At 43.7% G+C, this 25314-nt stretch overlaps 1 protein-coding gene across 3 annotated transcripts in view; it reads left to right on the top strand.

Moving 5' to 3' along the window:
• Positions 1-25314, top strand: part of VIPR1 (vasoactive intestinal peptide receptor 1) — a 510641-nt gene that overhangs the window by 215014 nt on the left and 270313 nt on the right. For all 3 annotated transcript variants that reach the window (XM_029588347.1, XM_029588346.1, XM_029588348.1), the window contains exon 3: positions 17696-17803. In XM_029588347.1, coding sequence (XP_029444207.1) covers positions 17696-17803 — 108 coding nt within the window. The remainder of the gene's footprint in view (positions 1-17695; positions 17804-25314) is intronic.

Genomic DNA, 25314 nt, shown 5'->3' with positions numbered 1-25314 from the left:
AGATTGCATCCAGTTATGTGTTTCAGCTATAATTGTTTCATATCTGTGTATAACTTGTACTAAAAAGATTTTTAACAACTTCTTTTTGTACAAATGTTTTTCATAACCATGACACACAGAGTAAATTACAAAGCACAAAGCATGTGGATAATATCTTGGGATGTAAAGGAGATAAAGGGACCTAGTAGCAAACAATTATGGGGTAATCTAAAAAATATTGGAACAAGACCTATTTGCAATGCAAAATTAGAGATGGATTTTGCATAAATATGCTAATACTTATAGGGAGAAGTCAATTCTGAAAGCTTTACAAGCAGGCAAAAATTGTTTTACCCACGCTAATAGTTTGTCAGAAAATTGACCTCCCCAATGCAGCTGAAAGTCCATCTATGTTCTTCTACAATGCATGTACTTTTAGCCACTCTTGAGAGCAGATGTTTTTCTGGTGATGTGTGTGGACTGAGGAGGACAATTTATGTATGTGATAAGAATTTTCAACTCTTCTTGCACACTTTTCCAGCTAAATTCTACCCACAGGAAAAGCATGGCTACCTGTAGCAAATTTCAAAGCAAAAAGTCACCCATACTTTTGCCTTGATAATTGCTGCAAAGCCCTGCGATAGAAATTGTGTGCGGTCTTTGTCCCAATGTGGGCAGTTTGAAAATTTTATTTAATTGAATTCCTTACTTTTATTTTTCCTTTTTCAAGCAAGCTCAAAGAAAACAGATATTGCCCTCAATATGTCTGCCCCTCATCAGACAGGAAAAGAAAAAAAGGGCACCTTAGAAGGTGAAAACTAGGGGAGTGCAACCAAACGTTTTTCCTTTGTTTCGCTTTATTTTATTATTGTTGTCTCTGTTTTATTTTATGCTGTTTCATTTTAGCGTACACTCACATTTTTTCATCCCCACTAATTTGATTTAGTACTCGCCAAAAAAAATTAGTGTGCACTAAAAATAATTTGTGTGCCCCAATCAAAATGAAACCAACAGCACATTCCTAGTGAACATTTTATGTGCCTGGGAGGGGGGAGGGGAATGCTCGAGCAAGGTATCAGAAGATTTCTGCCAGGCACGTGCCCAGATCTCCCCAAGAGTTCTCAAGATCTTTCCATGCTACCATGCCGATAGCTTGTGGGAGTAAAAGCTTGGTTACCTCTTGGATATGTTGGGATGACAGTGGGTTTAATCCGTTTGGGGCAAATATTTTCATGAATGCCTTATTATTACTCTCACATGAGTACTGTTGTTGCTTCTAGCAGTCTTCTATGAAACAGCTGCCTAAGGAAATCCTGCCCTTCTTTGTGATTGAAGATCTATTGTTGTTTTTTTTTTGTTTCTTAGCTTGGCTGTGAAGTCTCACTGGTGTCTCAGGGCGATCTTTATGGCGGTTGTAATGGTGACGGATTGCAACTTTATTGCTTTTCTTATGACTGATTGTCTCATTTAGATGCAACTCCAAGAGCCTCCCCAGTTCAATACTTTCAGTTGCGCTGGAGTGTTACTGAAAGGTTCAGGCTGTAGCTGGTATGTGTTTGAGCAAATACAAGTTAGAAACAGCTGTGTTCGCACAAGTGATTTACTGGGTTCATTCTCCGATCAAGAAAGCATTTTAAACTTGAATCATTTAACATTTACAAAATGCTCTGCCTTGTTTTGCTGTGTCTTGATTTTTTAAGTGTATGCCATTTGCAACGTGTATGCTTCTCGGCAATCCAAAAAGTTATGAACATAAACAGCATTGTTTTAGGGCTACTGAGGTTTATATCAGTTTATGTCACAAATGCATTTGCTTGAATTTAATGCTGTGATTAAGTATTTTCAGTTTCAGCAACGATTTAAGGCTAGAATATAACACACACTAAACTCAGCACACCCAAGTTGTGGTTTTGTTCTACAAGAATCTATATAAAACACATCATAAAGGGAAATAGGACACTCAGAAGTGTCTAAAAAGCCTTAACAGAGATGCTCACATTCTCTCAACTCAGTCATCAGCCTAAAACAGTAACAAATATAGGGGCTGATGCAAAAGAATACGCAGAAAGCGGGCGCTGAAAACCGACGCCAGTAAACTCAGCATCAGTCTTCCTAACTTGGCAGTCTGCCGTGGTTATTTTTTTTTTCTTTTTTACTTAAGTACAGAAAAGCAGTTTTTTCTGCTTTTCTGTACTTCTTTTACATGCATTTAGCTATTAACGCCTGTTCCAGGCAGGCATTAATACCTGAGAGCTAAATGTGCATCTGAGATGCACACTTTTTTTTTTTAATGCGGAGTAAATGAGTAGTAGCCTCATTCACATGCATTTGCATGTGATGAGCGCTATCGCATTCACTCGCTTCGGACGCGAGTTAAATAGGCGCTAATCCCCCTATTGCATTAGGAGGTGGATTAGCGCCTATTTAACCCGCGTCCAACTGTGGGTTATACAGTGCATCGACCCCATAGTGTGGAACATTAGGGGCCACAGCTTTATTAAACAATACAACAATCAATTTGAAAGTTAAACTATCTGTATTACAGAGAACATCAGACAATATCTTCCCCCTCAATCCCTCAGATCAGTCAAAGTTTTATATTTACTTTTATTAATATTTGGCTATTAGCTGACAACCATGGCCTCTTTAGGGCTACTAACCCGATGAAAGTGGAGTGTAGGAGCAGCCCAGTGTTTAGAGCAGCAGGCTGTGAATCAGGGAAGTCAAGGTTCAAATCTTGATGCCGCTCCTTGTGACCTTAGGCCAGACACTTCACCCTCCATTTGCCTAAGGTACTCATTTACTAAGCAAGTTTGCCATAGACACAGAATGGGAGAAAAGCCTTAGTCATCCAGGTCCTTAGCCTGTGAGCCCTCTAGGACAGTGAAATACCTACAGTACATGAATGTAATACGCTTTGAAGTTTCTGAAAGGCAAACTATAAATCAAGTAAACAAAATAAAAATAAAGTCCACTGCTGAACTAGATCACCTGACCAGTTGGTAACGATGAACTCCTGATGAGGTAATTGTACTCCCCAGCTCACGTTCAGTGACCCCTGCAATCTATAGTGTCACTAGGGCTGAACAGGTACATAAATCAATGCCGCATTCCCAGAAAACCTATTACTCCATGGTGGTATCATTCCGAGCATCACTAGATCAAGCTTTAGAAGATAAGGGGCATGCTCTTAGACCAGTTCTTCGGAGGCTAGAATGCTTAAATCCTGCCTTAGCTGCAAGAAAGCAAAACTACCCCTGCTTAATCCCTCCACCAAATTGGGAAGGAGGAGGGTAGGAAAGCTGATAGCAGCCAAACCAGTAAGTTTTAGGTGGGCAAGTGCTTCAACGAGAGCACTGACGTCACCCCTCCTCTTGGCCACCCTATGAATGGTCAGCAGTCCCTTACCCTCATTCAGGCTGCCCTCACCTCCCATCAGAACCACTATCAGAGCCCAGCACTGCAAGAATAAGTAGTGTGTGTGTGTGGGGGAGGGGAGGGGAGAGAAGTAGACTTTTACTCAACGAAAGAGGGGAGTTCCTAGTGAGGGGCTGGGCCATGTTATAATCACCCCAGCTGAACTAGGGGCTCCCTTTATTAACTTTTAAGGAAATTCCTGGTTACAAAGAAGAGAATGTCTAAGAACATAAAACGTGTCATACTGGGTCAGTTGCTTGGTGGGAGTAACATTTCCAGATGGGTTGATAAATGTGTATACCTTGACAGGAATGAAGCTCACTCATAAGCCAGGGTTTGTTGGGAATGATATCAATCTCTCAAATTAATGCTAATGCCCTTCTTAATACCTGATATGTGCCAAAGTGGGCTTCCTTCTGGTGTTCATTGTATTGTTGGGCCAGTAGCGGGACTGTCCCACTACCAGTCTCACTCACCCCAGGATGCCTCACCTGCTGCACGTGGCTACTCTGCTGCCATATGGATCCTGGCCCACAACCATTGCCTTCCTTAGGCATGTGTGCATGCCCATATGAAGGTCCTACAGCGGGAAAGCGACTCGCAGCACTCAGTGATGACATCAGAGTGGCAGGATATTTAAACCCCCTCCATGCTTCCAGCTGGTGCCTCAGCAACAGATCCTCCTACCGTGCCTCGCTGCCTATAGTATGTGTTGCCTTGTCTTCTGCCCTGCTCCTCACCTGCCTTGAATTCGATCATTCTCCACCTTGTTTCCACTCCAGTTTCTTGCCTTATCTTGCCTTGCTCCAGTCTTGCTGCCTGCCTTGCCTTGCTCCAGTCTTGCTCCTTGCCCTAGTTCCTGCCTCTGTCTCTCCTCTCTGATTATCTCTTGGATTTTGGCCTCTGCTTGAATACTGATGCTGCCTGATCTCCACGTGCCCTGACATCTGCTTGGATACCGATGCTGCTTGATCTCTGCCTGCCTGACCCCTGCCTGGACACTGATGTTGTTTGACTTCTGTCCATCCTGACTTTTGCCTGCTCATTGATTCTGCTTGACCTTGCTCTGTGGGAGCATCGCCTAAGTCCTGCCAGCCCCAGAACCCAAAGGTTCAACCTGCAGTGAAACAGGTTGTATAGGTGAAGCCACAACCTAGCCCAATCTTGAGCGTGTCTGCTTGTGATCAGTGTAGACCCAGCTGGTTTTCCTGCTAGGCTATGTCAACTGTACCACAGCCTAAGGACTCACACCCCCATGACATTCATAGGGTGTTATGTGCACAGGAAGTATGTCTAGGTGCACCTGGAAGTTCTTTTTGATCAGGTCAATGCTGACCAATACAATTGTGACAATTTCTGTATCTTCATGTCACATTTTCTTCATCTCTGCATCATTTGATAGTTGAGGATCTTCTCTCTCTCTCCATACGAACCACAGAATAGTCGCTTGGTACTGACACTTCTACCAGCAATGGCATTATTATTTTTTTCTGCTTTACCACAATATCTGGTTTTCTTGCAACAAGCTTTTTATCAGTTGGAATAGGAATGTCCCATGGGTACAGAATTGCTTTTCAGGTACAGTAATATTATAGCATTTACACAGTGTCCAGTGGATGAGATTTGCCAACTTATTATGACTTTCTGCAGCGTTTCCCATCCAGTGTGCCATGCCTTCAGACCTGATCATATGTGCCATGGAAAAGTCACCACCACGTGCAAATCCAGGCCAGCATCTGGATTCTGCTCTTAGCACCTCACAGCAATAAGAAACACCAGTGGTTGCTCATAAAAATATAGGGGCTCCTTTCTGAGAAATTGTGTAGTCAACTACACCTTTCCTTTCTAGCTACAGCATGAACCCTAGAGGGCATGGATAGTTGGGCGCCATTTTGTTCAGCACACACAGTGCACAAGCCTCCTCCTTTGAGTCCTTCCAGGCTGAGTGAGAAAGGGGAGCATACACTGAGCACTGGATGGACTGAGTATTGAGAGCAGCAACAATGGAGGAGCTCTGGCAACCACATGTAGCATCCAAGATACCTGAGTTGGCAGCGTACACCACACTGATTTCTCCCTTCTCCTAAACTTGCATATAGAAGGAGCTGGTCCATCGTGATGGGCTTATGTGTGTCTGCACCCCTCTCAACCATTGTTTTAAAATTTGGAAGAGAAATTGGTCAGGCTTTCATTACTTTCCTAGCTCTTCTTTTGACCATATGAGCTCTCTCTATGTCTGCTTTTCCCATAGAGGTTAGCCTTGAGCTTGAAAAGATTGGGAAACACTGCCTTTCTGTACACAGGCTGTTTGACATCACACAGGGGAAAATGTAATAAGTTACGCTAAAGCTGCCATGGGCTTTTGCACGAACCCGCGTGTGGGTCTGTGCACATTTTTCCTGCGCTACTCTTATGCGTGTCTATAATAAAGTGTTCAGTGCGGGAAAAACACATGTAAACCCGATTAAAAACCCATGGCTGGTTTTGTGCAAGTGCATGCAAATGGCATGCAAAGGAAGCGATTAAGTATTCACGGGCTATGCAGGGAGCCTCACATCAGTTAGTGTGGGGTTTTGTACGTGGGTTTTTTCGCACCTGGGTCAGGGCAGGAGTTCAGTTAAAGCCCGTGTCTGGAGGCCGGTTTAGTCCACTGCTGGCATTAGTGTGGTTGTGCGTCCATGCAGCTCTCGGGAAATCATGGATTACCTTCTCTTTTTCCAGATGCTATGGAACTGTTTGCAGGTTGGCTTAAGAAATTTCTGTTGCACTTCCTGTGCTTACCGGTACCTGCCTGTAAAACTGCCACGTAGTCAGAGATGGAACATAAAGGGGTTATACATTGCTCTACTCACCTTCAGTCCAACTCCTGGACCACTAACTTCTTCACTGTTTTATGAAAGGGGAAAGCTTTTGCCCCGAGAATCACTCGTGTGTCACCACATTAATGCAGGTTTCTGCACGGTTTATTACATAGGGCCTTGAGCGTGAGGTTTCACCCGTGCTTTACTTTGGTGTGAATATTTCGCACAGATCTCATTGTATACCCGCCCCTTATTTCATCCCATGGAGGCGCCTGCTTTTGCTGCACATGCTAAAAATAATAAGCGCAGGCAACTGGCGCTGATTTCACTGCAAATCTTATTACATTGGCCCCTAAACATCCAGCAATGTGGTATGTAACCATTTCTATTTCTGCTGTACAGAATCTACATTTATCCTTTTTTTTTTTTTTTATCTGTGCTGGCTGTGAACCATCTGATCCATAATCCACAATGCTGCAATTATCAATCTCTCATCTTTAGGTTTTTCGCTCACCTCTCCTTGTCCATTCTTGATACAGATTTTGATCCTTGTGGATTTTCTGAACCATCTTCTTTATTTCCCACTATATTTGTGCTTTTTGCCAGTTTGCTTCTGGGAGCTGTGATGGTGGGGTTGTTGCATCTGCAGATTTCTCCCAAAAATCTTTAGTTCTTTTGGTGCGTGAACTGTACACAGGAGAAATGGATCACATGGCAGAGCTGTAGCAGGAAACTGTGGAGCCGGGTTCTATATTAGTATAAAAAGCATTGTCTTCAAAGATGGCATACGGACAGAGACTGCTATATGAGGAGTATGTGCTGAAGCATGTTTGGCCTAATTATTGTGCAAGAAGTGGTCAAAGTTTGTTGCAAGATCAACACAATTGGAGCAATTCAGTTTGCAGCTTTTTAAAAATTAGTATTCTTAAATGAATCAAGTTGAGAGCTGGCATGCCGCCAGAGCTTAGCAAGCGCTCGCAATATTTGGTGTTTCCTATCCAGTGAGGCAATAAGATCTATCTGCTATATATACTTAGATGTTTTATTAGATCTCTACTAAAATAGATGAATCAGTTATGAAAATAACTCAGTTATTTGTAGACACAGACTATGGAGCATCTGAATTAGCCTTTACAAAAAACAGCACATGACATTATACCAGGTGCATACCACAAGATTGTATACAGCATCTTCATGCATATGTGGTTGATCTTTAGCGTTGAGGTTTAGTTTGTGCCTCTTCTAGGGAGCAGAGGTTGAGTTGTGGTATTCAAGACTAGGTCAATTTCTAAGGCATGCTAAAACTGTTTTGTTTTTTTTTGCCAGCTAGCACAGTGTGTTGATTGACCTACTTTTAAACTTTGTATTTCTCATTCAAAATGACTTCTGAGCCTCCAAGTGTCTCTAGGCCCTGTATGTAAGACCTTGTACAAGACTCTGCTGTCCTTTCTTGATTCTATTGATCCCTCTGAATCTTCTGGCCAAGCTCTATTTCATGTATTCTTATGGGTGCCCCCATTTCTTCTGCCTATGAAACTCTCTGTCAATAATAGGGGAGCCAGCAAGAGGATAAGTTACCCGGGTAAAGTTACATGTAACATTATCTGGATATGGATATTCAGAGAAATCTGCCGCTGAATATGCCCAGATGAAGTTGTGTGCATAATTTTACCTGGATAACTTTAAAACAGCTATGTTTCCAACCAGACTTAAACATGTTTCTGTAGCTCTGCCCCCCCCCCCCCCCCAGAACATCAGCACTGCCTCTTCTTATCTGGATAAATTTTGTATGTAGAACATTTATCTCCTCTTAGGGGGGAAATATTTAAGCCTTGACTTTTGTCTGGCTAGCTCCAATAGTCAGCTAGACAAAGCCTTTGAATATTAACCTCTATATATCAGTAATTATCAGAACTTTTTATTTGTGTAAACAGGTATTTACCCACATAAAAATGAAAATGACACCCTTCTTCATTGCACAACAAAATGCATTTAGTTTTTTCCATGGAAGGTGGGGGGGGGGGGGGGGGGGTAAGAGGGATTGGCCGGGGTAGGTTGAGGGAGAGAAAGTATGCCTGGGGATTCAAAGGTGGTGCAAAGTATGCAGGTACAAAGCATTCATAATCTCTCACTGACCAACATTTTCAAAGGGAAACTTCTTGGAACATTTACCTTTCCAATGTAGCTTGAATCCTGTGGGTGCAATAGAAGCCCAATGGTTAGATTCAGAATCGCCGCCCATATGTACAGAGACTGCACTCAAATGGAAAGGAGAAATTTGATCTTACCAGATAATTTCCTTTCCTTGAGTCCTGCTAGACCAGTGCTTACAATTGCAATTTTCCTGCTCCTCAGCTTCTGGAGACAGAAGACACACCTCCCTTATGACCTCATCATTGGCTATAATAGAGGCATAGCTCTAGGTTCTTGTCAGTAACCTTCTGCCAAAGTAATTGAACAAAGGTCCCAACAGAAGTAATTTGAGAGTATCTAGATCTCTCAAAGCTAACCCCCCACCCTTCCCCACTCCGAGGAGGGTGGGATGGAGAGAGAGAGAGAATCTAGCTTAACTGCAAGATCTATGATGGCAGCTCCTGTGTTCCTGAATGGATCCTGGACTGATCTAGCAGAACTCAAGGAAAGGAAATTATCAGGTAAGATAAAATTTCACTTCTTTTTCATCCTGCTAAACCTATTGGTACACTCCAGAGTTACCAAAGCTGCAACTAGGCCAAGTGGAAGGAAGACAGGGCTGCTATAAGGACCCCTATCCGAAAGGCTCCATCTCTCTTGGCTTGCATATCCAGTCTGTAATATTTAGAGAAGGAATACAGGGACAACCAAGTAGCACCCATACAGATTTCATGTGGGGAGACTGAAAATAATTCTGCTCAGGGCGATGTTTGTGCCCTTGTGAAATGTGCAGAGTGCTACCAGATCATGCTGCCATAGAGTAAATAGGCTGATGAGATTGTTTCTTTAATCCATCTAGCTAGTGTGGCCTTGGAAGCTGCTTCTTCCTTCCAAGGACCTGCAAACAGCACAAACAATTTGTCTGTGTTTCTGAAGGGGTTAGTCACCTTCAAGTATCTTAGGAGCATGGTGTACATCCAGAAGATGCAACCTTTCATCCTTACTCTGAGACTCCCTTCCTCTAAAGCCTGGGAGAGATACCTCCTTGTTTAAGTGGAAAGGAGTCATAACCTTGGGAAAGAATGATGGTACCAGTCCAAAAGGGGACTGGGTGTGGAGAAAATACCAAGTATGGCTCTCTACATGAAACAGCCTGTAGTTTTTAGATGTGCCTAGCTGAGCAATAGCCACCAGGAAGGTACCTTTTAATGAAAGTTCCTTAAGAGATGACTGTTTTACTGGTTCAAAGAGAGCTCCAGCTAGGGCTCTGAGCACCAGATTGAGATCCCACTAAGAGACAATAGGCCTAAATGAGGGCCTTATATGCTTCACCTCCTTTAAAAAGTATATCTGGGTGTGTGGCTACTTAAGCACCTCTGATGTAGCTCCTAGAAGTAATATATTAACATGACCTATACCTTCAGAGAATTGAGGGCCACGCTCTTGTCCAGGCCCTTCTACAAAATGTCTAAAATTTGTGAAATGTCTTGTTTCCAAGAGTAGATTTTCTGCTCCCATCAAAACCTTTCAAACAGGTGTCATACTCAAATATAGGTTAATAACATCAAGTTTTGACATGCTTAACACAGTCATTACCATGGTAAAGGAGTAGCCCCTCCATTATAAGCACACCATTTCAAGGATAAATAAAAAACAAGACAGTCAAATGAAGTAATAATCTACAGAAAAAACCTCACCCACTAATTCACAGGCCAACGCACATAAAACGTGCATCCAGACTGGGCGCCTGTTTTTTTGGTTTTTTTTAAGGTGCACACAGCCACCTCTCCTGGGCATCAATACTATGTTTAAATGAGCTGATGCGTTAAAAGGGACGAGCTAGGAGGAATTGTGCATCCCTAGTGCCCAGGAGAGGTGGCTATGCGCTTATTACCACGGGTGCTCAAAATGAACCATGAAGAAGACTATCAACTAAAGAACTGATGAAATGTAACCATTATTTAAAAAAAAATTTTCTGGATGCACAATATACATGCACAATAGCAAGGGGTGAAATCGGCCTAGAGGGTGTATATTGTGCATCCAGGATCTTTTTTTTTTTTTTTTTATAATCGATCCATTTCATTAATTCTTTAGTAGATCTACTCTTCTCTGTGGTTCCTCCTCTGTGAAGGAGGAACCACAGAGAATAGTTTTTTTTAAAATTTATTTTGTAAGCCCATGACTCGCAAATGACTTAATGCCAGCTCCGAGGTTGACGTTAAATTTGCCAGGTTAAAAAATGTGTATTGGGTGCCCGGGAATTTACTGCATCGTGGGTAATAGCTAATAGCATCATCTACATGGAATTTGCACGTGATTAGCGCTATTAGCTATGTGTCTGTTTGGGCACATTTTTTGGTCGCGCTAATCCCTTTTGCATCGGCTGTTAAACCAGCACATCCAAAACATGCTTCCGATCGAGGGTTATCCTGTGCGCTCGGCTGGGCGCACTTTATTGCATCGGCTCCTCAGTGCGTCTCAACCCAGTTCTCTCGGCACACCTAGCCAATCAGATGTTCAGGATGTTCACAATAAATATGCATGAGAGAGATTTCCATGCAATGAAATCAGTGCATGCAAAGCTATCTCATGCATATTCATTGTGGATATCCTGAAAACCTGACTGGTTAGGTGTGCCTGAGGACTAGGTTAAGAAGCACTGCACTAATTTACAGTATTCCATCATAAGAAAGGAGGGAAAACGCCTCAGAAAAACAAGGCTGTGGCTATAAAAACCTCCATAGATGGAATCAGTCCAGAGGATGATTACTAAAATGGTCAGAGATCTTTATTATAAAGCATAAGGGACAAAGTTAAAGATGCACACATGTATACCCCTAGAGAACAGGTGGGATAGGGGAGATATAATAGAGACATTTTAAATATTTCTAAGCTATGACTGCACAGGAGGTGATCCTCTTTCAATGGAAAAGAGGCTCTGGAATGTGGGGTCATGGGATGAGGGTGAAAATGGGTAGGCTCAGGGGTAATCTAAAAACACAAGTGCCAGGCAGGGTCAGATCAGGTCCAAAGGTGCAGTCTGGGTCACCAGCAGATCCACAATAGTTAATCGATTTCATATATCTCATTCCCAGGGATAAGTACTGGTTTCCTCAAGACTGCCTGGTTAATAACTGTTTATGAACTTTTCTTTCAGGATCTTGTCCAGTGCATTTTTTAACCCCACTGAGTTAATTGCCTTGACCAAATCGTCTGGCCACAGATTCCATAGCTTTATTGTGTGCTGGATGAAAAAATGCTTTCTACAGTTTGTTATAAATCTGCCTGTTTCTAGCTTCATGAAGCGACCCCTAGTCCTAGTGTTGTTTGAAAGGGTAAATAACCATTCCCTATTTACCCGTTACTAGAGATGTGAATCGTGTGCCCGATCGTCTTAACGATCGGGTTCGGCTAGAGGGGAGAAAAAATCTGATCGTGGGTGATGTGAATTGGAATTGGTTCCGATTCATATTGTTATTTTTTTTTTAGTGAGGCCCGACCCTTTAAAATTACCTTACCTTCCCCCACCCTCCCGAACCCCCCCCAAACTTTTTACGATTAACTGGTGGTCCAGTGGGGGCGCGGGGACCGATCTCCTGCTCTCGGTCCATCGGTGCCATTTTGGCTGCCACTCAAAAATGGCGCCGATGGCCCGATAAAAAAAAAACACCCGACCCTTTAAAAATGAACCCCTTAGCTTCCCCCACCCTCCCGATCCCCCCAAAACATACCTGGTGGTCTAGTGGTGGTCCCAGGAGCGATCTCCCGTTCTCAGGCCATCGGCTGCCACTCATAAAGATGGCGCCGATGGCCCTTTGCCCTTACCATATGACAGGGTATCCGTGCCTTTGGCCGGCTCCTGTCACATGTTAGGAGCACTGGATGGCCGGCGCCATCTTTAAAGATGGCGGCGGCCATCTTTACGACGGCAGCGGCCATCTTTAAATACGGTGGCGGCCATCTTTACGAAGGTAGTGGCCATCTTTAAAGATGGCACCGGCCAGCCAGTGCTCCTACCATGTGACAGGGGCCAGCCAATGGCACGGATACCCTGTCATATGGTAAGGGCAAAGGGCCATCGGCGCCATCTTTATGAGTGGCAGCCGACGGCCTGAGAACGGGAGATCGCTCCCGGGACCACCACTAGACCACCAGGTATGTTTGGGGGATCGGGAGGGTGGGGGAAGCTAAGGGGTCGTTTTTAAAGGGTCGGGTGGGTTTTTTGTTTATCGGGCCATCGGCGCCATTTTTGAGTGGCAGCCAAAATGGTCCCGATGGACCGAGAGCGGGAGATCGGTCCCCGCGCCCCCACTGGACCACCAGGTACTCGTAAAAGTTTTGGGGGGGGTTCAGGAGGGTGGGGAAGATAAGGGATTTGTTTTATAGGGTCGGGGTGGGTTTAGGGGGTTTTTTGGTGTGCCGGTTTTCCCCGCCCTCCCACTTCCCCCGATGTATGATTTTTCACAATAAATCGGGGGAATTTCTATTGTATCGTGACTCTTAACGATTTTTGACGATTTAAAATATATCTGACGATTGTTTTAAATCGTCAAAAAAGATTCACATCCCTACCCGTTACATCCTATTCAAGATTTTAGAAATCTCAATCATAAATATCTTTACAGAGAGGGTGGAGGATGTATGGAACTGCTTCCCAGAGGAGTTGGTGGAGGCAAGGAGTATCCGAGGTAAAGAAATCATAGGAGAAGCACAAAGGATCTGTGATGGGGGTAGTGATGGTAGAGTTGAGTAGTTAGTGTGGATGGGCAGACTAGATAGGCCATAAGGTCATTTTCTGACATCAAATTTCTGTGTTTGTCTGTCTTGTGGTTTTCATGCCACTGTTCTTATTGCCTTATCCTTTACTGTGTGCCCTGTGGTGTTTATGCCACTGTGTTGTATGGATATTTTTACTCATCCTAGTTGGCGATTACAACTTTTCCAACAATTTTTTTAAAGTCCTAAGCAGCGGTGAACTGAAATAAGTATTTTTAGCATTTCTAATATTAGCCACTGAATAAGTTGAGAGGGAGGAAGGTAAGGTGATGCTCATGGGTATTCAGAGGGGTGAGTGACAGAGATGGCATATGTCTTTTGAGTCCCATTTTCTAAGCCCTAGATTGTTCCATCTGATAGCATAGGCGTTCTTGCATGTTCAGTGCTGGTAGATGACAACTAAAAACAAATTCACACTGAGATGAAATTCAGTAAAATTGTACCTTGTTTCTTGTAAATGCCTTGTGTATGACAAAACTTCACTAAGCTCATAGTGTCAATTTTTAAAAAACATAGAATTAGTTTTCCACAGAAACTTTGTAAAATAATTAAAGGAAAAATTTATGCAGCCTTCAACATTATTGGTTTTATGCTTCTGTCATTTTCTTGTTTCCTGTACATTAACCACAAATAATTTAGAAAAAAATGCAGCTCTTATCGTAATGCCAACAGTATTTGAGATTCTCTACCTTAAGTGGCCATTAGCTTAATGTATACTTCTTGAATGAATTATTGTTGGCTTGGTATCTTCCAAAAAAACCCAGACATTTTATAGAAACTACTTTCTAGATTTCAAATATTGAAAGAATGTAATTTAGTTCTAAGTAGTAAATTACATTTGTCCATTCTTACATGTGAAGCTGCTTTCTATCTGGAAATTCTATGATTCTATTAACAAAAATATCATATTAACAAATCAAGAGGACACTAATGAATATCATTTGTGGAATGTATTCTTTAATCATTACCCATTCTCAACAGGGGTAAAAACATCTGCATTGTTCAACAATGCGCGTACTTTTTACCTGGAATGTTCTGAGGGATTCCCGAGGGGTGAGTTTGGTTGGTAGAGAAAACAATGTGCATTGATTTTTATAATCAAAATTACCTGCATTGCAAATGAGTTATAATACAAGACTGCAAGAGGATAACTTTAGTAGAAACATAGATAAGCAAGGGTATTCCTTCTGTTCAGATTTCACCCAGAGATATTTACATCTATTGCTGGGTCTCCAAGAAACATTAAAAGCTCTTGATCCTCTCTACTTATTGCTCAGCTCCTTCAGGAAGGCAGTAGGGAACAGAAGAGGAGGGAAAAGAGTAATTGTTTTCTGCTTTGCAGTTTCTGCAACATCTACTCCCGTTTCTTCCTCGGTAAAGGCCCAATTTTAAAAGGCAAGCATCCATAAAAAAAACGGAAGTTACGTGCGCGGCCGGGCCTTGCGCATACCGCACGCATTTTAGAACGGGCCCAGCCACACGCATAACCCCTGCTACACGCAGAAATGCCGGGCCCTGCAAAAGAGGATGTGGTCTGTGCGGGGAGGGGCGGGGCAGGGGTGGGTCGTGACAGCGCCATTAGCCGCTGTCCCGAGGAAGCATGCGCCGGCCTTAATTGGAGCGGACTGGAAGGGAACTGGGCAAAGGCCCGATTGCGTCGCTGTGCGCACTTTAGAATATCTCCCTCCCCCCCCCCCCCGTACGTGCAAATCGCGGGCTGCCCACATATGCGTGTGCAGATGTTAAAATCCAATGCACATGTGTGCGCGGATATCACATTTTACAACATGCATGCGCCGTGTGCATGTTATAAAATGATTGCGTCCATGTGTGTGTACCAGGAGCCATGCGCATATGGACGCATGCGCGGATCTTTTAAAATTGACCCTTAAGCTTGCAGGAAACAGAAGGGGAAGTGTAAACCTGGAACACACTCTGTGTCCAATGCAATAAATCAGGGCAGAAAATGGGTTCCCAGTGTTGAGCACCCACTTTCCTAAGGCGCACCCAGCACCTCTCCTGGGCCAGAGTTGGAATATTTAAATGAAGGGTAGCGCTGCCAAGGAGGCTCTAGGGACAAATGTGTGCCCCTAGCACCTCCTTGGCAGCAGGCACCTAGGAGAGGTGGCTATCAGCGAGTTACGAAAATGGGCGTTCAATTTTATGAGCGTCCCCTTTCCTAACCTGACCGCAGCACACTTTTTTTTTTAAACCTTTTGGTTCTTCTGACTTAATATCGCCACGATATTTCTGTACATCCTCCAACTTAATATCATGGCGATATTGTCAGAGGAACGAAAAAAAAGTATGCCGCAGTCAGGATAGGAAAAGGGCTGCTTAGAAATTAACGCCTGCTCTGAGAAGGCATTAATTTCTGAGCATAAAAATGTGCGGGTCAGGTGCACTTTTTTTTTTTTTATCAGGGGAGAATAGCTAATAGCTTCATCAACTTGCATTTGCATGTGATGAGCGCTATTACTTTCGCAAGGGGTTAGACGTGTTTTGGATGCGCTAATCCCCTTATAGTTTAAGGGGTTGTGGACGCGCATCCAAAACACATGTCCAACCACAGGTTAAATATTGTGCTCAGTTAGGCACACTGTTTTGCATTGGTCCTCTGAGAGCAGCATATGGGGAGAAACTGGAAAGAGGTTCATCACAAACAGCTCAGTGCACAGCTGTGATTCTAGGACTTGGGGCTCAGCTAAGGGTAGAGTAAGGGTTAACAAGTCAGGAAGCTGTAACTTACAGGGAGAGGGAGCAAAGTGTGTGCTGGGGTCAGGGTAGGAGGAAGGGAAAGAATGCTGGCATCATCCATCTCTTGAATGGGACTGATGCTTGTGAGGGTGGAGAGAGAGGATGTGGGTTAGCAGGAAATGGTGGTAGAATTGAGAAAGTTGTTATGTAATATTCCTTGTCCTATCTCCCCCTCAGCCCCTCCCCCTCCACTAATTAACAGAACCCCAGCTCCCAGGGCTGAAGTTGTGAAAGAGTGTTTTTGTGAGTCCGGGAGAGTAAAGACAGCCCTGGGATTTTGCTGGTGGCACAAAACCAAGAGGTGTTTAAATAATGCTAATATTTTACCATTAACATGGTCATTTAAAACAGTATTTTCAACTGTGTTGTTTTAAGAACATAAGAAATTGCCATGCTGGGTCAGACCAAGGGTCAATCAAGTCCAGCATCCTGTTTACAACAGAGGCCAAACCAGGCCACAAGAACTTGGCAAGTACCCAAAAACTAAGAAGATCCCATGCTACTGATGCCAGTAATAGCAGAGGCCATTCCCTAAGTCAACTTGATTAATAGCAGTTAATGGACTTCTCCTCCAAGAACTTAGCCAAACCTTTTTTAAACCTAGCTACACTAACTACACTAATCATATCCCCCCGGCAACAAATTCCAGAGCTTAATTGTGTGTTGAGTGAAAAAGAATTTTTTCTGATTAGTCTTTAATGTGCTACATGCTAACTTCATGGTGTGCCCCCTATTCTTCTATTATCCGAAAGTGTAAATTACCGATTCACATCTAATCGTTCAAGACCTCTCACAATTTTAAAGACCTCTATCATATCCCCCCTCAGCCATCTCTTCTCATAAGAACATGCCATACTGGGTAAGACCAAGGCTCCATCAAGCCCAGCATCCCGCCTCCAACAGTGGCCAATCCAGGCCATAAGAACCTGGCAAGTACCAAAAAACTAAGGGGCAGATTTTCAAAGGGTTATGCACGTAAGATACGCGTGTAACCCCTGAAAAGCTGCCCCTTCTGCACCCTGCAAGATAGGCTCGGCGGCACGCACAAGCCCCGGGACATGCGTATGTCCCGGGGCTTTCCTGGGGGGGCATGTCGTGGGCGTGTAGAGGGGCGTGCCGTGGCCGGTGCATCATCGTGGGGTGTTCTGGGGGGCGTGGCCGCAGCCTCCGGACCAGCCCTCGGACCAGGACACGGCATGCCGGTAGCCGGCCGGTGCGCGCATGTTACGCCTGCCTCAGGCAGGCGTAACTTGTAAAATAAAGGTAGGGGGGAATTAGTTAGGGCTGGGGGGTGGGTTACATAGGGGAAGGGACAGGAAGGTGGGCAGGGAACGGAGGATGACTGCGCGGCTCGGCGCACGCAGGCTGCCGATTTTGCGCAGCGTTGCGCGTGCGTCAACCCTGTATTTTGTAACATGCGCGCGGTAGCGCGCGTGTGTTATAAAATCGGGAGTAGATTTGTTCGCGCCGAGTTGTCGAAGAAATCTACTCCCGCGCGCACCTTTTAAAATCTACTCCTAATTCTATTCCTTGCTACTGTTGCCAGTATTAGCAGTGGCCATTTCCCAAGCCAACTTAATTAATAGCTGAACAGCCGTAACCTCTTCAGCCTTTCCTCATAGGAAGCTGTTTCATCCCCTTTATCATTTTGGTTGTCCTGCTCTGTACCTTCTCCATTGCAACTATATCTTTTTTGAGATGTGGAGACCAGAATGGTACACAGTATTCAAGGTGCGGTCTCACCATGGAACGATACAGAAGCATTATGATAAGTGTGGAAATCCACACACTAGCATACCCTAGTAACTTTTTCTGATTTTGTTTTCCAGGTTGTGGAAAGATATTTGATAACATTACCTGTTGGCCCTCAGCAACTATAGGGCAAACTGTGGTGATGCAATGTCCAGTATTCTTTGACATCTTTTCTGACATGCGAGGTAAGTGCACTTGTTAAAGTCCATTGTATGTAACTGTAGCTGCTCATTTTAATGCCCATTCTTTCTGAAATAAGGCCCCAAAATGAAATTTAAGGGCATTTGCTTTAAATTATACACTGTGGGTGAATTTTAAATGTTGCTCGTATTGAAAGGCCCATATATGTATCTGGGCTGAGCGCGAGCAACTCGTATTTTAAAACGGCCCAATTACACGCATGTATGCACATGTGCAAGCAAGTCAATGCACGGAAAAAGAGGATGAGTTAGGGCGTGTCAGGAACTTTACGGGGTGGGACCAACATTTGCACATGTAAATCCGGATTTTATATCCCATTCCCACACACAGTGTGCGCCGGGCTTTTAACTGCAGTTATTTACGTCTGTTCTTAATTAAGTCTAATCTGAAGAAAACTTGTTTTAGGCCTAAAACAACTAGGTGAGGAATATGGGTAAACTGTGTGTGTTGTGGGGTGGGGTGGGGGAGAGTGCAGGCTAAAGAGCCAGTCTGGATGCCCTTGAGATTGACTGGGCAAACAGGAAGACTAATAGGTCAAACTGGCCATTTTCCTTCAAGTGCGCATGTTTTAAAATATAAAGTATGTCTGTACTTTCAACTTTTCTAAAATACCTATTATGCGAGTACAGGCTTCTTACTCACACATATATGATTATTTGTATGCACTTATCTCTTTGAAAATATAGCCCTAAATTTGTACCATGCAATGCTTCTTTGCCTGGTAGGCCTCAACTACCCCTTCCCCTTCCATGCAAGATAGCCCAGCAGAGTGTTTCCTCTCTATCTTTCTTTTACTCACTGCTCCTCTGACCCACTCAGTGAGGGCTAATAAGGCCACAGCTTGACAAAGGAGCAAAAGACTGTAGTAGAAAATGTGTACGCAAAGAAAAGATTACACCTAATGTGATTACATGTGGCTGGACTAATGTTTTCTGACTGAGAGTGGGTCTAAAAGAGCCATGTCTTACAGTAGTGTTCGTGTAGGACTGGCAACACAGAGTACATAGCTTGCCCTACCTTGCACCGCCTTGCTTGGCGGCACCACACCTTGGACCCTGACCTAGGCCTCACTTATGGGCGAGATAGTGGCTTAATTATGAGGGAATTCCGGCATGGCCTTGAACATGGAGCCCAACTGCACTAGAAATCATATAATATGGAGACCAACTGCTCTAGAAATCATATAAATCACAAGTAACTCAGTTACTTAAAGGCACAGCCTATAGCTACAGGTTGAAAGTTTAAGGTCTCAATCACAGACTTGCCATTTAATAGCCACGTTCCATAGCTGACATTTGTGTGCATCTAAAGATATGCACCTGTACATCTGATGCATTATGTCACATGGGCCTGCAAAGACACTAATGATAGCACTGCCTCAGCTGTTTCAGAGGCAGTGCTGACATCGGACTGCTGACCTAGCCCTTCACTTAAAGCCTTTTGGAAATCACATCAAAGATAGTGGCAATGTGTAACTTCTCATAGGTCATTGGGGTGGCACATTACCGTACACCACTGGGTCCTGCTACAACTAGATAAGCAACCTGTCAAATCTCATGTACAGATGGTGAGGGCCTTGGTTATGTTAGCAGCTTGGGGAGGCTAGACAAGGATGCTGGGCTGACTATCTGAAAGCTGGATTGGGAATAGGATGCTGTCATGCCTTCACATGTTTTGAAAGCCACCTCTGGAATGGATAGGTCACAGTAAGTTGGGAGATGAATATAACAGCGCCAACATGTCACCTAATAAAAGGTTCCCCTCATTGAACCCAAGGCAAAGCTGTGTTTTAAGCTAAGGACCTAGCTTGACATGTTACAGGTAGCCATTGGGAAATATAGAGATGTGAGTGTGCTGCTTGGACCTTAGCCTGTTCAGCTCAGGGCTAGTCATGTTGTTCTGCTTTCTGAGGGTACATGCAAAATAGGCAGAGTAGTTGGTTAGTTCAAATAGGTAGTAGCTGTTACACTCCTTATCCTATCTGTGGCCACCCTTAAAGCACCTAAGCTCCAGACTCCCAGGGAGAGAATCTTGCAGAATGGTCACATTCCAAGCAGAGTCGCCAACTTTCAGGTATGTTCTGGTTAAGGCTCTTGCTTGTCCACATGGCTGGGATGACTTATGGCCATTACAGCAGAGTAGATGTATAGAATGCATCTCCTATGGTGTATGACCATTTTGCATATTGTGGATACCCAGACCAAGGCAGGTGTTTTGATAGACTCTCAATCATCAACTCTGTGCACAGCATTAAGGCTGGAGAAGGGGTTGTCAGGCCAAGCCCTCATGAGCCCACAAACAGCCTCTATCCAAAGCTTGGCAATGTGCTAAATGTATAGGCCAGCTACTCCCAAAGGTAGGCATTATGGCTTGTTCAGTTACAGTGTGGTTATGTAGAAAGTCAAGAATTTAGGCCCACCTGAGTGCTGGAGGGGCCCCTGTCTTTAGCTCATATATGTTGTTATCATAAATGCCTTGGACAGATATCTGTCATGCTGCCAGGTGAAGACAATATTCTTTGAGGCGTAATGACTCAGACAACATCATTACAAGGTAGGACAAACTTGAGACAGACAATATTACTGGTTGATGATGAACTGTTTGGGAATATCACAATTGGGACTGGGTAGGTAACCTAAATACTGGAGGTCATCTGTTCCAAACAATGACAGAATACATATATGGGTCTGTGTGAGTTACGTGCTGTGTTAGCCTCTCTCTTTATCAGTGTCTGGGGGTGATGTAGAGCTTGTTCTTCCCTTACTTACCTGAACAATGCATACACCAGAGCATGTGTTGTATGTGCACACATTTAGCGCACACTGGCTTGTGACACAAGCAAGCCTCTGCTTCCACGCTTTGCAATGGATGCCTCTGATATGTGAATGTGTAAGATGGGGAGAAAATGGCCTCACGCTTTTTAACCTAATATTCTGCTTTGGCCTTAACCTGTGCATTAATAGAGTTGAGAGACATGGTTGGAGGAAATGGCAGTGTCTGAACTCCAATTTCATGGAGCAGTTTTCCAGATGAGAACATATCTGCCTGTAGTGTAAACCACTCCCACCCCGATACCTGAGGCTCTTCCACACAATAACTGGAGTGGTCCTATTTCTACTTGTATTTGGGGGTGTGCCTATTTGGAAGGACTTCAAATGCCAGGGAGGCAGTGGCATTTTTGAGTGTGTGTGTGTGTGGGGCAGTTTAAGATGATGTCCACTGAATTTGGGGATGCAGGGATGGCAGGGCCTCTGGTGCCCTCATGGCAACTACTATCAGGTTCTCCTGATAAAAGGGTGAGGGGAGGGTTCTGTGCCAGCATGTTGATGATAGCTGGGGGCAGGGATGGCCAGAGGCTGTGAGCATCCCTATCAGGGGTTATCTTTTTCTAGACAGATGACAACTTCAGCACTTATCTGTACAACCTATCCCAGTAACTACACGTAGAGCCTGCCATACAAGGCCCCCCCTCACTTGTGGCTTACTCTGCCATATATACAGGCTGCCAGATTAGGCCATCAAATTATCTGCCCCTAGGTAGCAGCATAAGTAATAGGTGCATAGATTGGGGGCCACAGCTCCAGCTGATTATAGGGGACAGGTTCAGCTACTAACAGGAGCCACATCATTTGTGCACTACGCAGCCTCAAGATTATGTATTTCTGTCTACTTACAGCCGGCTCAAACAATGTGACAGCTGCTGTGTGACAACTGAGGAGGAGTGATGGAGTTGTGTAAGATAGAGAATCCCCAGAGCAGACAGCTATGAGGCCTGCTGTTGCTTGGGACCAGGCAGACTTCCACAGACTGGCTGCTACCCCTGGTTTGTGGATCTGATGCCAGATACCTGAGGATGATCAGATGATCCTTAACTAACAAGTATATACTGCATGCTAGAGTACCAGCAGAGTTCTACAAGGCCCAGACAGTCCATACTGAAAGAAGGCAGGAGGACCAGGACGAAAGAGCACAGCATGGAGGCAGAAGCCCCAGGAGAAGACACTGCAGCATGGAGGCAGCGGCATAATGAGGTGAGGCACCAGCATGGAGGCACCAGCATGGAGGCAGCAACATGATGAGATGAGATGAGACACCAGCATGAAGGCAACAGCACAATGAGATGAGATGAGACACCAGCATGGAGGCAGCAGTAGCACAATGAGATGAGAAAAGATGAGACACCAGCATGGAAGCAGCAGCATGATGAGATGAGACACCAGCAGCAGGAGCAGAAGATGAGACATGATAAGCAAAGACAGCAGCAGGACCATGACTAGAGACTGCATCAAGGAGGCTGGAATATGGGCAGAGCATCGAGGAGGGCATTAGAAATAGGCAGCAGGACAACACAGGTAGACAGTAGACCATCCCCATCAGCAAGCCGGCACAGGAACTCTGTACAGAGGCCTGGCCTGGCTTGTTTCTAGAAGTCTTCTTTGATGTTTTTTTTTTCCCCTTTACATATACCATATCTTCAAGTATAGGGAATTTGAGTTAGGATGTAGTGTCTAATAGGAATAGGATCTGGGTCCAACTGTCATCTTATAGTCCAAATACACTTTTCACTTTGCTTGAGAATTTCATTTTTTGGCATCTCGATAAGCATTTCATTGATGCAGACCTCATTCTCCCAGATGCTTCTCAGTCTTGCCACCTCTTCTCTGAATTCTGCCACCTGTTTCTTGAGGAAATCTACCTGCATAAATCTTTCACACTGAGCCAGTTCCTCATTGTGATTCCAGACATCTGTCTGTACAGCAGTAGAAATACTGGCAGTGGTGATATATTTTCTGGCCACCCTTCACTTGTTGGGAGCTTTTGGTACCTGTTGAAAATCCTACCAACTTTTTCTCAAGTGTCTTGCAAGTAAAGATTGCTAGCCTGAAGAATTTAACTTCCACCTCCACACTCAGAATCTGTTTGTAGTTGCTATAATATATGAAATGTCTTATCTTATTCTTTCAGATTACAATATGTATTTATAAATCTATGGAGGTGGGTAGTTTAGTGTAGATCCCTGCTATGATCTGGGCTGCTAAGCAACCTCCCCACCAGCAGAGGCCCTTACAGAGCCATGCTCTTGCATACTCATTGCTACTATGACTCATCAAGGCCAGCCCTATTTAGCCCAGCCTTTCCCATAACCTGGAGCCTCTTCATCAAGTCACCTTGTCTCCTTGCATTGGCCTACCTTGCTTTCCTCGCTGCTGCATGGCCACTTTGATCTTCTTGCTCCTGATTTATCTAGTGGCCTCTTTGGCCTTCCAGCCCTGTCCTGTGGCCTCCGCTTTTCAGCCCTGTCCTGCAGCCTCCTCAGCCTTCTTTCCCTGCCTTGTGCTCTTCAGGCCTTCTTGTCTGTGTTATCTTGTTTTATCTAAGGATACTTGCTGTAATTTAGTTCCTTATTTCATGTGTTTTTGTTCATTGCTCAGTTCCTTTGGTCGAGTCCTAATCTCATTCTGTCCTTGTTGTCCCAGGCCTTGCCTCCAGTTATAGTCCTGTCTTCTGTTCTAGGCCTTGTTTCCAGTCACAACCCTGTCTTCAGTTTCAGGACTTGAAATAATTACCACAAAGATCTGATATGACACTACCAATCAAGCTCCCCAAGAAATTAACTTAATTATTTGTTCTATTTGTGAATGACAAAAATTTGATCTAAATCATTTACTAACTAGCCCCTTCTTTATTTAAAATAAAAACAACCCACCAGTACTTTCTCTGATGACTAGTAATATAATTTATCCAAATCTATGATTCTAATCTGTTTCCCTAAGATATCTAACAGATGTACTTTTTCTTCTAATTTTGGTCAAGGTTATTTTTGCCTTATTTGTGTAAGGCCACAAATTGATACTGATATACCCAATTATAATCCCAAACCCCTTATGTAGGCAGTACTCTCTATATGCACCAAGTTTGAATGAGGGCTTATATTGCAAATTACTAGTTGGCTCCTGTTATGCAAATTTTCACCCAGTCCCCTAATTGAGTTATTCTATAAACTTTTGATCTGAGAAAGGGGTGGGATGGAGTTGGGGTGCGGGTTGGGTGCATGGGAGGGGGGGAGGGGGGGAGAACAAAGGAGGAATCTGATTTATTGCATTCTCAACCAGAAAGAGAGAAATTTCAAAGTAGCCTAATTTCCAAAGGGAAGAAAGGCACAAAAAGTACAATCAGGCAAACTTTCCTTGCAGAGAGCATTAGATTTCAAAAGATATGAATCTGTCAGGCAAAGCTTCAAAAGGTGCAAAACAAGAAACCTTCCCAGCAGCAAGAAATAGTTTAGTTCAGCAAATTATACAGATCCCACTTAATCCGCCAGCGCCAAGTCCTAAACTCTGCAGCATCTGCTTCAATAGCAACTCCCTCAAGACTGAGATTTGTCCTCCTCTTGCCTTTCTATTCATCTGTTTTTCAAGCAGCTCTTTCCAACAAGCCCTTTGATGAGTCACACTGCACTTCAAACTAATAAACCTTATTCAACTACAAACCAAGAAGGAAATGGATCTATCATACTCTTAACCAGAAAGAAAGAAATATCAAAGATACAATCAAGCACCCAAGCAAAAGGAAATAAGCTTGAAATAACACAATCAAGCAAGCAAGCTTCCCTGGCAGAGAGAATGTAATAATATCTTGAAAGGAAACATCACTTAAACAATTTAGAGGACACTTTTCAAGTCATTTACCTGGGTAGATGGGCTGTCTGATAATTGCTTACCCTTAACCCAGCTAAAAGTGTGTGCATACTTTTAGCTTCATTATGAAGTGGTGTTCCTCGGGGAATATTTATGCTGGGAAAGGAAAACAATGTGCATTGATTTCATTTTCAAATCTATGTGCATTATTTTCCATTGAATGGAACCCATAGAGAATACAGGTTTATAGGAAATGTTTATAGGAACTGTGCACCTGTAGCAGTTTGAAAAGCAAAAGCACACTTGTACTTTCACCTTGAAAATGTGTTCAAAATCTGCTGGTGCGGAGTATCCACTGACTTTGCATCTGGATGGATTGTTTTTCTCCCATATTCATATTACTTTATTTTTTAACTCGGCTGTTCTCATCCTGGCCCTTGGGATCTGCATGGCCAGGCCATTTTTCAGGATGTCTACAATGAATATGCAAGAGACACAATTGCATGTGTTGCTCCCACTGTATATAGATATATCTCATGCATATTGATTGTGTATAGACTGAAAACTAGACTAAGATTGGGTTGAGAATCATCTGGGAATTTCCTGTGATATCTATTTCCTCAGTTAATCTTCGGTCCTTTATGCTCACATTTGATCTGTGGTAGACTGATGTCAAGGAAAATAGAATAATGTCTAAGCATATCATACATGAGGTGCAGTAAGAAAAATAAATTAGGAGAACACAGATAAATGATGCACTGATCCAAAACAGTAAATGGATCCCATGTTGCCATTGCACAGTGATAAGGAGTGACTATTTCTTAAATTCACTGGGTTAATAACAATTTATTGACTTG

Source organism: Rhinatrema bivittatum, chromosome 2 (assembly GCF_901001135.1).
Source record: "Rhinatrema bivittatum chromosome 2, aRhiBiv1.1, whole genome shotgun sequence".
NCBI classification, from domain to species: Eukaryota; Metazoa; Chordata; class Amphibia; order Gymnophiona; family Rhinatrematidae; genus Rhinatrema; species Rhinatrema bivittatum.
This window is presented reverse-complemented; position numbering and strand designations above follow the sequence as displayed.